This window comes from Pan paniscus, chromosome 4 (genome assembly GCF_029289425.2).
Source record: "Pan paniscus chromosome 4, NHGRI_mPanPan1-v2.0_pri, whole genome shotgun sequence".
In the NCBI taxonomy this organism is placed as follows: domain Eukaryota; kingdom Metazoa; phylum Chordata; class Mammalia; order Primates; family Hominidae; genus Pan; species Pan paniscus.
The window spans coordinates 58,025,112-58,037,366 of record NC_073253.2 but is presented as its reverse complement, the minus strand read 5'-3'; the positions used below and the strand labels follow the sequence as shown (position 1 = coordinate 58,037,366).

Below are 12,255 nucleotides of genomic sequence, written 5' to 3'. Positions count from 1 at the left end.
GATTATTAAGTGCTCCCTTGGGTGCCATTGTGTTTTGCCTAGCTCTTCCCCTGCCATGGCTGTCACTCTTCTTTCTAGTGACCTCCTGGTGCCATCGTGGCTCAGAGTCTCAAGCTTATCACAGACCAGCCAGTCCCTCGTGTCAGTTTTCTCAGCTTGTTTTGCTGCCAGAAACAAGATTTGCTATTTCATCTGATTTATTAGTTCAGCTAGCTTGATTTAATTAGCAAACACCAGATGCTGGTGTTACCTATGCCTTTCGCTAATTAAACCAAATCAACACTTATTTATCAAAGTCACCACTAGAGAACTTTTGCTTTTGTCCTTCTTCATTTTTTCAGGATCCCAGAAGAAACTGATTAAAATGCACCCCCCAGCCAATCCTCATTTCTTGTTTTCAAATTTATAAAGCATGTGCTTTCCTATTTCAATGAAATGCCATTTGTTTAATGCGTACCACTTCAAACCTTTCTAATTGTTTGAAAACATGTATTCTAAGTTGAATGTGAAGCACTGCCTATTTTCTTTTGGATTTCAATATATTGATTATTAGAGTTACTTACCTATATTTAGGCATTTAAATATCTACTCACTACATGATACAGATATAATTTGATTCAAATCCTGGCTTTATTTCTTAAAAGCTTATGATATTGAATACCTGCTTAATTTCTCTATGCTTCAGAAATGATAATTAGTAACATTATTGCTGTATCTAATTACAGGGCTGTGGGCATTAAATGAGAAAATTCAGAGAAACTGACACTTGCTAAGAGTTAGCTTTTATTATTGTTGGTCTTTAGCAGGGGTACCTGTATATGTCTAACTGGTGGTGGTTGTGGGGATACCCATATTGTAATAGAAATAGTATAGTATCAATTGTTGCTGCATCAGTCCAGACAATTGATGCCTTTGAATATGTAGATATTTTGGTTGATTTGGAAATTTTTAATTTTTTTTTCGGAGTCCTTACGTTTCCCCCTTTGATTAAACTGAAAATCCATTATCAATTTATGGTTAATGGAAAGCTGGCTATAATAACTATAGAAGACTTACATGGTAGTGAGGCAGCAGTTTCACTAACAGCTGCATCTGTGGGAAGTCTATACTGAGAAGATTGTCTCTCTTTGGACCATATTTGCAGGAAATAGTGGCCTCAATGAAAGAAGAAAATATCAATTTAAACTCATTTATTATTACCATCTACGAAAACAAAATGGCTGCCTATGAGATAATTTTTTTTTTTTTTTTTTTTTTTTTTTTGAGACAGGGTCTCACTCTGTCACCCAGACTGAAATGTAGTGGTGAGATCTCAGCCCACTGCAGCCTCCGCCTCCCAGGCTCAAGTGATCCTCCCACCTCAGCCTCCCAAATAACTGGGACTACAGGCGTGTGCCACCATGCCCGGCTGCCTATGGGCTAAATCCAAGAAGAATTTCACTCATATTTCTAGTCAAGTGCCTGGAATGATTATTTAATAATCAGTTTAGCTTTGCCTGTATCTATCCTTGAGATGAATATTTAGGACTGGGTAGTAATGAACACCTTGTCTTTAGATTTTTTTTTTTTTCTTACTCTCAATATTACTGGCCTTAAGTTTGACTCTCCATGATTGGAACAGAGAGATTCTGCACGTGAGAGATGGAGTAAAGGTCCCTCTAATCCTGCGGGTTTCCTTGGAAGGTCTAATGACTTTGTAGCCCTGTACAAAGGCTGTCTTCTGGGAGGAACTTGGCCACTGCTTACATCTCACTGGCTTGTAGACAGGGTGAAACCAACCTGTTGCTTCCTGTCTGAGAAACTTGAGTACTGGCTGTCCTGTCTTATGATTCCATAAAAGCCTTTGAGAAATCAGAAAACTCATGGCAGAGCTTTTGAGACAACACCTCAGTGGGATTCAGATGAAATAATATGTAAAGTCAACACAGTTCAATCTCCTTATAAGCAATTCTAATGGAATTGCATTTATCTCATTGGGAGATCCTGGGCCTAACAGCTAGACTGTGTTAACTAGACTTTGGCTTCTGCAAGAGTAGTTGTAGAAGTGTGACTCTCCATTAAAGGCAAAACAAGTTATTAACTCAATTGTACTTGGTACATTTTCCTCATTATAAGATTGTCTTTAGCTGGAGTTCAATTATTTTACTTTTTTAAAAACAATTCTTTTGAGACACGACTTGCTCTGTTTCCCAGGCTGGAATGCAATGGCGTGATCTCAGCTCACCGCAATCTCCGCTTCCCGGGTTCAAGCGATTCTCCTGCCTCAGCTTCCCGAGTAGCTGGGATTACAGGCACACACCACCACACCCAGCTAATTTTTTATATTTTTTGGTAGAGACAGGGTTTCACCATTGGCCAGGCTGGTCTCGAACTCCTGACCTCAAGTGATCCACCTGCCTCGGCCTCCCAAAGTGCTGGGATTACAGGCATGAGCCACTGTGCCCAGCCAGTAATTTTACTTTAAGATATCCAATCACCTACAGTTTAAAAGATCCCTGAAGACAATCTCTTACTTCTAAAAAATAGTTTAGATCTTGGTCTGAGTAGTAGACTCATTCTTTGTGGACCTAATTACATTATCTCCAGCCATGCTACTTCCTCAAGAAAAAATTCAGAGTGCAACTACTGCAGCTTTGACTAGGGACATTTACTCTCTTCTCCAAATCGTGGGCCACTAGCCTTCACGACATTTGTTTAGAACTCTCTGCTTTCCTCTCATGGCTAAGGTGGGTGGGTCGTTCTCTAATCAGTAGCTCAGCATTTTGATATCTCAGGTGCATGTCAGGGCATTCAACTATAAATTGCCAGTGAGCCATCTCCTGACAAAACTTGCTTGAGACAGGATATTTGAGAGAGACAGTCCAGAAATCAAGTGAAATGTAAATTCCTTGTTTTTTGTTTCATCCCTATATGGTTAGATCATCAGAAGCCTGTACACTTGGACTATTGTCTCAGACTGTGTTGTTTACTGGAAAAAGGCATGTGTCAGGATTTATGCCCTGGCTATTTATAGAAAACAACTATGAAAAATGCACATATATGATATTTCTGTGCTTTTGCTCTATTGGGATTACAGATACTGGCTTTTACGTTACTCTGTGTCCTTTTTGAAAAGATCCACGTGATAAATTCCATTTATGATTTCAGTGTTCGTAACCAGAAAATAGTTTCCCTTCATATGAATTTCTAGGTTTCCTTTTTATTGGGCCATGAGAAATAGGCACCTCAATGTGATTCTTTTTTATTTCGGGAAAACCAGCATTAAATTTACAGCTCAAGGAGGGACCTAGTGAAGCTTATTGTCTTATTCCTTTGTCATTTAATTTTTTCTTTTATTTTATAACATCTCAAGTATGTTGTTTTATTTTTTTGGAAGTAGACTTGGTATAAATTGTATATACATATATCTCCTTGTGAGTTATCTGTGTCATTCCCAGCTATAATATATATGTTAGATCTAGAGGACATGAGATAGTCACATTTTGATCTAGATTTGGGTGACAAATTATATTACAATGGGGCCTATTATACTTTTCCTTTATCTTACATTAAATCATCAGACTCAAGAGCAGTTTTATTTTTTTATCTTTGGTTGATTCCAGTTCCTTGACCACAAAATGAAGACATCTTTGGTCATTGCAAAGCTGCCATCCCTCCACTCCTCACCTTATTCCCACTGGCTCCCTCAAGCAAATCCTTCCCAACTGCCCAGCTAACCTTCCCTGTCTCCTCTGCAACTCCCTTATCTCTGGGTTGAGTACCTCATTCTTGTTCCTTACAGCTCCATGTGGCCTGGAACTGTGGAGAGTCCTGAAACCAGCTGAGGCGGATGGAAGAAGGCCAGTGCGGTTGTTATGGAAGGTGACCTCCCTCTGGATTCTTTTTCTCTCTCTTTCTTCCCCTTCCCTCCCTTCCCTTCCCTTCCCTCCCCTCCCCTCCCTTCCCCCCACCTTCCCCCTCCCCCCTCCCCCTCCCCCTCCCCTCCCCACTCCCTCCCTCCCCTCCCCGCCTCACCTTTCCCCTCCCCACTCCCTCCCCTCTCCTCCCCACTCCCCTTCCCCCTCCCCACTCCCTCCCCTCCCCTTCCCTCTCCTTCCCTTCCCTTGCCTTGCCTTGTCTTGCCTTCCCTTCCCTTCCTTTCTCTATCTCTCTCTCTCTTTCCCTCCCTCCCCACCACCGCCTTTCTTTCTTTTTGGCAGAGTCTTGCTCAATCACCCAGGCTGGAGTGCAGTAGTGAAATCATAACTCACTGCAGCCTTTAACTCCTGGGCTCAAGTGATCCTTCCACTTCACCTTCCCAAGTAGCTGGGACTACAGAAGTGTGCCAGTACACCCAGCTAATTTAAATATATATATATATATATATATATATATATATGTATATATATATATATATATATATTTTTTTTTTTTTTTTGGTTGAGGCTGAGTCTTGCTGTGTTGTCCAGGCTGGTTTTGAACTCCTGGGCTCGAGAGATCCTCCCACCTTAGCCTCCCAAAGCATTGGGATTATAAGCATGAGCCACCATGCCCAGCCTGTTTCTTTATCCTGTTTAAAAGCCCTTGGTCTCTTACCCTTCTAAAAACTGTGATTCTTGAAATTTTACCTCCAGAATTTCCTTCCCTAGAGGGCTTTATGATGCCCCAAATCTCACATTGGTTGGCCAGCTCAAAAAAGCCCTATAGGTCATCTTGCAGATGGCCCAAACATGCATGACAGACGCTGGCCCCCCTCCTCTTTGGTCTGAAACATTAACATTCGGGGTGGGTAGAAAGTGAAAGTGCAGGAGGCACCATGACCTTCTGGAGGAAACGATCACTGACCAGCCTCTGCTGGAAGGCAGCGTAAGTCTCTGGAACCCCCCTCCCCACCCAGCTGTCTAAGAAGAGCTCTGATCAGGGTCAGCTTGCTAGTGTGTCCTCGAGTCATTGGCAACATATATGGCACATGTGTGTTGAAATAGTGGGGCACAAAAACAGAAGAGGGACCACATGGTCCTTCCTAGGGCGGAGGCCTGGGAGTGAGGAACAGGAGAAGTCAGGTGGGGAATGCAGAGAAGAAGAAGAGGGAAGAGGACCTGAGAGAGGGAAGTGAGAGAAGGAGTAGAAAATGGGGGGACAAGGGAATAAACAGGAAAGGAAAAGGGCAGATGGAGAAAAAAAGAGTGAAAAGATGGGGAAGAAGAAGGAGGAGAGGAGTGAGATGCCAGAATTCCTTCGTGTGCCTCCAGAATTCCCAGGAAATGCTCATGATGTTAGCTCATATTTGCTGAAGTCCAGGCAAGTTCAAAATCCTGTTGAAAATGGAGCAAGTGTCCTGCTTTGCCAGATGACATTCCAATTACCTCAGGGTTGGAGGCTCCCGCACCATCGCCCACTCCCTCCACACCCGCAGGGCTATGGGACTCCCTGGGTTGCGGAGGCGGTGCCGCCGCCGCATGGGACAACAGCCAGAGATGGCGGGGAATCCTAGAGAATCAATCCCAGATGCTGTGCTGTCTGTCTTTCTCAGCCATCAAGTATGAAAACAAATGATTGTGGCAACACATTTTTGGGGGAGGAAAGCCAACAACCGCGCACGCCCACATGTGGTCTTAGCTACATAGCAGTGGCGAAGGGCCAAGTAGGGCAGCTTGCGAAGTAGAGAAGATGGATTTCAGTGCCCGCCTCCTCCCCGTCGCCTGTTGGGTCTGGTCTTTTTCTCCACACCACCCCCCCGCCCCCCCGCACCTTCAAAAGGAAAGAGCTCTCTAAGAATTTGAGTTGGTTAAAAAAGAATGTACTAAAATGCTCTAAAATTAAATAATAGTGATAGTTGCATGACTGAACATACTATTAATAAAAGCCATTGAACTCACATTAAAACAGTGAATTTTATGGAATGTGAATTGTATCTCAATTTTTATTATTTTAAAAAGAATGTTATTTTAAAAAGTTATTTAAAATGTTAATATGTTATTTTAAAAAGATTTTAAATAACATATTAATATGTTATTTAAAAGATTTTAAATAACATATTAATATGTTTTTTAAAAATATTTTAAATAACATATTAATATGTTTTTTAAAAATATTTTAAATAACATATTAATATGTTATTTAAAAAGAATATGTGTTATTTAAAAAAGAAAATGGGGCTGGGCGTGGACTGGGCTGGTAATCCCAGCACTTTGGGAGGCCAAGGCATGGGGATCACTTGAGGTCAGAAGTTCAAGACCAGCTTGGACAACACAGCAAAACCCTGTCTCTACTAAAAATACAAAAATTAGTCGGGCATGGTGGTGCACACCTGTAATCCCAGCTACTCGGGAGGCTGAGGCAGGAGAATTGCTGGAATCCAAGAGGCGGAGGTTGCAGTGAGCCAAGATCAGGCCACTGCACTCCAGCCTGGGCGACAGAGAGAGACTCTGTCTCAAAATAAATAAATAAATACAATAAAATAGAAAATGGGTCGTCTTGAGAGATAAAAGGCTCCTGGTCATTAGGAAGATTCTAGCTGACCTTTTATGCCTAGACATAAAAGTAAAGGAAATTCCTGAACTGGGAAGGCAGTGGGACGAAGTGCCTGCTAAAGTCCCACTTATAAGTCCTGGACTTATATTCAGGCATTACGCTCCATCTATGTGTATAATCAGTAACAGAAGGGGAAGCCCTATAAATTCTGGGAAATACTCACCATGCTGTCTCCTAGGCAAATGTCTGGTGAGTGGGCCCAAGTTCAAGGCTGAAAATAAGAGTTTAGCTTAAAGTCCTCAGGATTCCACCTTAAACTTCTCGCCAAGGGTTTGGGACTGGCAGTGCAGCCCTCTTAGCTAGGACGCCTGGCTGGGGCGCCTGGTCCAGGGAAGCTGGCTCCCTTCTCAGAGGGAGAGGCATGGAAATAAAAGACTAGGGCATAGGGTACTCTCCAACCTTTGGATACTCCAGGCAAGAGATGACTCAGAGCCAGACCAGACTTTGGATGGGCTGAGAGGGAATGTGTCAGCTTTTTAGCCCTTACTCCTTTACACGAGTGGGATGGAGCGAAAGATACAGGCAGAAGGAAATAAGGGTGGCTTGTTTACATTGTTTTGGGCATTCTTCTAGTTTAGCCTCATGGAATTAGAAGAAATTTAGTAAATCCCCTCTTCTGGCACTTGAAGTGTTACTATCACAGCCCAGGATCTTATTCATCCCTGGAGGGTAATTACCTGATTGTAGTTTAGTATCTAATAGTTAGCCTTATTCCCCACCCTCACCCCACCGCTTCTCACTGTCTCAATGCCTTTCTTTTTCTTTGTTATTGGCAATAAATTTTGTTTTCTTTGGGTTCAGAAGGCAAGAGGAGCCCCAGTCCTAGAGAAAACACTTGGCTACAACATATGGTACTATCCAGAAAACAACACTAACCTCACAGAAACAATGAACACCACTAACCAGCAGCTTGAACTGCATCTGGGAGGCGAGAGCTTTTGGGTGTCTATGATTTCTTATAATTCTCTTGGGAAGTCTCCAGTGGCCACCCTGAGGATTCCAGCTATTCAAGAAAAATGTAAGTAGAGCATCAACTTCTTCCTTAGGTGCCTGGTCCCATCGATTGGCCAAGGAGCAGTCCCTGTGCTCTCAAGGGTGGCTGTTTCTCTTGAGTCAAAATGAAAATGGAGTGGGGACCTTTTAGGTTGTGGTGAAGCAATGAGAATTTGCTGGTAATTAATGAATCACTTGAAGTCATGTTCCTTTGGAACAAAGCCTGCGTTAAAAATCAGAGACTTTATAAATTACAGAATACAAAGCCATACATCTAGAAGTTCTGTGTGCAGCTTTGATTTGTTCTGGTCTGAGTGAATGTAAGCTGGGTCAAGTCCTATGAAACTGTCCTATTTCTCACATTTGTCCTCCATGACCGAAGCTGCTCTTGAACTCTTCTCCCCACAAATGGGTACTCACCACATCCCCATCCTTGGTTTAATGCTTGCTGTCCTGTTTTCTTCCTTTCCCCCTTCCATTTGTCACTATGGAAAAATTCTAGTGTTTATACTTGCCAATAAATTGTTCATTACACTTTTGATTAAGTAGTTTTTGACATATTACTGCTCCCAGGCAAACTCATATTTATCCTGTTTTGGAATAAAAAACTTTCATTCAAAGAATTGCAGACAATAGATTTCCTCTTTTCTCTCTTATTTTTCTCTTTCAAACTTAGTACTATCCCTTATTCTATAAATTATCTTATTTATTTTACTGCCTTTTTCTTCCTCAATAGGATGTAAATGCCATGAGGGCAGTGTTTTTTTGTCTGTTTTCCTTTCTTTTTTTTAACCTAATTCCCAACACTTAAAATAGCATAGAGCAGTTGGCATAGAGCAGGTGTGCAGTAACTATTTGTGGAAACATATCATAGTTAGGAATGTTCTGTCCAATTCACCACCTTTCTCTATTTGCTTACACCTAGACTGGTTCAGACATTTACACAACCAGTTCTAGAATTCTCTGCCTATGCTCCCTTCCATCTCTTCTCCTTAAACCCTCATTTTATAATTCCTAGATATTTATATTTTTGTATTTTGAGCTACACTTGATATTACTCCCTGTAGTCCTCATTTCCTGACATCCTAGTTCCTGCCTGTCCAACACCCTAGTGATGAAGTTCCTGACAAATGCATGTGTCAGTGGGGCACACATCCTTTGTTAATAGAGGTGCTGTTGAATAGTAACCTCAGTTTCCCAGTGTGGCCCCAGGATGGGAGGTGGTAAAGAATAGGGTATAAAAGCATGGGCTTTGGAGTCCAGCAGCCCCGGGTTCAAATCTTTGCTCTTCCACAAGATACCATTAACCTTGAGCAAGTTACCTAACTTCTCTGAAGCTTAGCTACTCGTAAAATGGAGCTATTATATAATAATACATACCTCACAGAGCTGTAGTGAAGATTAAATGAGATCACGTATATAAAATGCTTTGTCTGGTGCTAATTATTACTATTGTCATTATTATTATTATTATTATTATTAATTTTTGAGATGGAGTTTCGCTCTTGTTGCCCAGGCTGGAGTGCAATGGTGTGATCTCAGCTCACCACAACCTCCACCTCCTAGGTTCAAGCAATTATCCTGCCTCAGCCTCCTGAGTAGCTGGGATTACAGGCATGCGCCACCACGCCAGGCTCATTTTGTATTTTTAGTAGACGGGGTTTCTCCATGTTGGCCAGGCTGGTCTCGAACTCCTGACCTCAGGTGATCCACCTGCCTCGGCGTCCCAAAGTGCTGGGATTACAGGCGTGAGCCACTGCTCCTGGCTTATTGTCATTCTTAATAAAATTTCTGATTGATCAAATTTCTGTTAGACACAGATTATCAACTTTAAAAATATTATAAAATACACTTTAAAGTTATGCTAAATTCATTTAAGTTTTTTTTGGCTTTGTGTCAGATACGACTGTGTGATCATCAATTATAAGGGTCCTAGATCAGGTATTGGCACACTGCAGCTTGCAGGTTAAATCTGGTTGGACACTTGTTATTGTAAATGAAGTTTCACTCTAACACAACCACACATATTTGCTCACATATTGTTTATGGCTTCTTTTGTGCAACGGTGGCTAAGTTGAATAGTTATGACAGAGACGACCTAACCCACAAAACCTAAAATCTAAAATATTTGCTATCTGGCTCTTTACAGAGAAACTTTACAGATGCTAGTCCCAGACATAAAAGAAAATAATGTTCTGGATGTGCACGATGGCTCACACCTGTAATCCCAGCACTTTGAGGCCAAGACGGGTGGATCGCTGAGTTCAGGAGTTCAAGACAAGTCCAGGCAACATAGTGAAACCTTGTCTCTACAAAAAAAAAAAAAAAAAAATACAAAAATTAGCCAGGCCTGGTGGCATGTGCCTGTAGTCCCAGCTACTTGAGAGGCTGAGGGGGAAGAATCGCTTGAGCCAAAGAGGTTGAGGCTGCAGTGAGCCGAGATTGTACCACTGCACTCCAACCTGAGTGACAGAGCGAGACCCTGTCTCAAAAACAAACAAAAGAAAGTAATATTCTACAGAATTTTGCTTACTAAAGTGGAGGCAACTGGAGGATGAGAATAATAACTAGAGAATAATAAGATAATTTTTGTAAGTATAACTATCATTAAGTAATAGTTATCATACATTGTCTACTAGTATGTGTCAGGAATTGTGCTAAGATAACATAGGTTTTCCCATTTTAGCCTTGACATGACTCATGATGTAGATGCTGTGAGATCTATTTTATAGATGGCAAAGGGATTCAGGCAAGCTTAGTAATGTGCCCAAGGTCTCTGGAGTGGGATGATTCCAGCTCGGATCTGCAGGATTCCCAACTTGTACCATATCCCACAACCTTAGATGTGTTATTCATAAAGTGACTTGAATTCCGGTCACAGATGCTGTATGACACTGAACTGGTTATTGACCTGTGTGGGCCTCCACGTTCCCCTCTTGGAATAAGGGCTTGGAATGAGGTTCCTTCTGCTCAGCACGCCCTGGGTTTTGTGAGACCCGAGACAGCAGGCAGCGGTGGCGTGGTCCCAGGCAGGGCATCGGAAAGCCCGGCCACTGTGTCATAAGGCCAGAGGAGGAAGATGGGCCCAAGTTGGGGCAGAGCTCAGGATGGGCCAGGACGGTTGGCAAAGGAGAAGCAGCACCAGCACGTGAGCCCCGGGTGACTGTCTTCATGCAGATCACAAGAAATCAATGGCTTTCACAGTCAAAGCCCCTCCCTGCTTCTTCAAGGAAGGATCTGTGTTTCCCACCACACCTGGGGATGTTTGGAGTAATTGCTCAGAAAGCTCTTGTTGAATGATGGAAGGACCCGGCGATTCGTTTATATTGAGTAGAGTGATGACTTGGAAATTTCCCTTTTGGCGCCCCTTGGTGTGGCCAGGCTTTCCCCTTTCAAGGTTGACTCATGGCTTCCTGGGGCCGGCGCCACGCCCCTGTGGTCTCCGCAGTCTCTGCAGTGCACTTGGCGCTTTAGACCCGGACCTCCCTGCTCCTCAGAGCTCCAGTGTTGGTGAGAAGGAGTGTGGGTTTAGACACCAACACTGGCTTCTTCAGGCCAGGATTTGTGGGCAATCATTTTTTTAAAAAGTGCCTCCAGGGAGATGAGGAAGCTGCAGAAGCAGGCCAGGACAGGGCAGAGGCTGAGATGAAGGTGGGCTTTCAGGGCTGCCAAAACAAAGCACTGCAGACTGGGGGGCTTCAAACAACAGAACTTTATTGTCTCATGGTCCTGGAGGCCAGAAGTCCCAAATCAAGGTGCTGGTTGGCCATGCTCCCTAAAGTCTCTAGGGGAGAATCCTTCCTTACCCCTTCCAGCTTGTAGTGGCCCCAGGTATTCCTTGGCTTGTGGTAGCTCCAGTAACTCCCATAAATCCAATCTCTGCTTCATTCTTCACATGGCTAGCTTCTTGTCTGTCTCTGTTTCCATGCCCAGATTCCTCTTTTCTTATAAAGGGCCCACTGTCTTAACTAATTACATCTGCAATGGCCTATTTCCAAATACAGTCACATTGTGAGGCACTGGGTATATACTTTGGGGGGATACAATTCAACCTGTAACAGGTACAATCTGAGATAAAAGCCCCAGGGAGGGGGGTTCCCACTGGATCTTGCAGGGGACTCTATCTAGAGTGTGAGTGACATCTCATAGTCATCCCAGCCAAGCAAAACACAAGCACACAGTGAGAAGGAAGCTGAGTGGGTCTGGGTGGAGCGCCAACATTGGCTGCTAGAAGAGTCTAGTTACATCTCCAAGGCTCCAGCAGGGACTTTCAGCCAGGACTGGCTGGGGATGCTTCCAGGCGGTGAGCAGGGGAAGGCTGGAAGGAGAAACTCAGAGCCCTAGGGTTAGGTGGGGTCGATCTCCAGGCTCTGTGCTTCTTGCCCCGGCCTCTGCTCCTTCTGTGGCTTCACATTTCCTCCATGCCTCAGTTGTCCTTCTCAGAGTTACCTTTTCAGGTTGACAAATTACCTGGCCTTGCTGCTAGGACTAGCCCCTGGAGTGTCTCATAAGGACCCTGTTTGGGAAAAGGATCCGTCAACTGTGGCTTACAAGAACAAGACTCCTAAATATACACACAGCCTGCTGGGGTTTGTTGCCAAGGAATAGCAGGATGCAGGACCCCTGGTCCCCACCCCAGATTCCTACATGTGGCCTAGGCTTCCAGCTTCAAAAGACTTTTGGGTTTCTTTTTTTTTTTGCAGGACACTTTTGTGCCTGTATCCAGGATCATCTCTGACATTCATTGAA

The 12,255-nt window shown here is 43.3% G+C and overlaps 1 protein-coding gene across 2 annotated transcripts in view; it reads left to right on the top strand.

Annotated features, from left to right (window-relative positions):
* The window catches only part of IL31RA (interleukin 31 receptor A), a 71,901-nt gene that overhangs the window by 41,744 nt on the left and 17,902 nt on the right, over positions 1–12,255 (top strand). For both annotated transcript variants that reach the window (XM_008952738.4, XM_063604451.1), the window contains exons 7-8: positions 3,782–3,861; positions 7,315–7,531. In XM_008952738.4, coding sequence (XP_008950986.1) covers positions 3,782–3,861; positions 7,315–7,531 — 297 coding nt within the window. The remainder of the gene's footprint in view (positions 1–3,781; positions 3,862–7,314; positions 7,532–12,255) is intronic.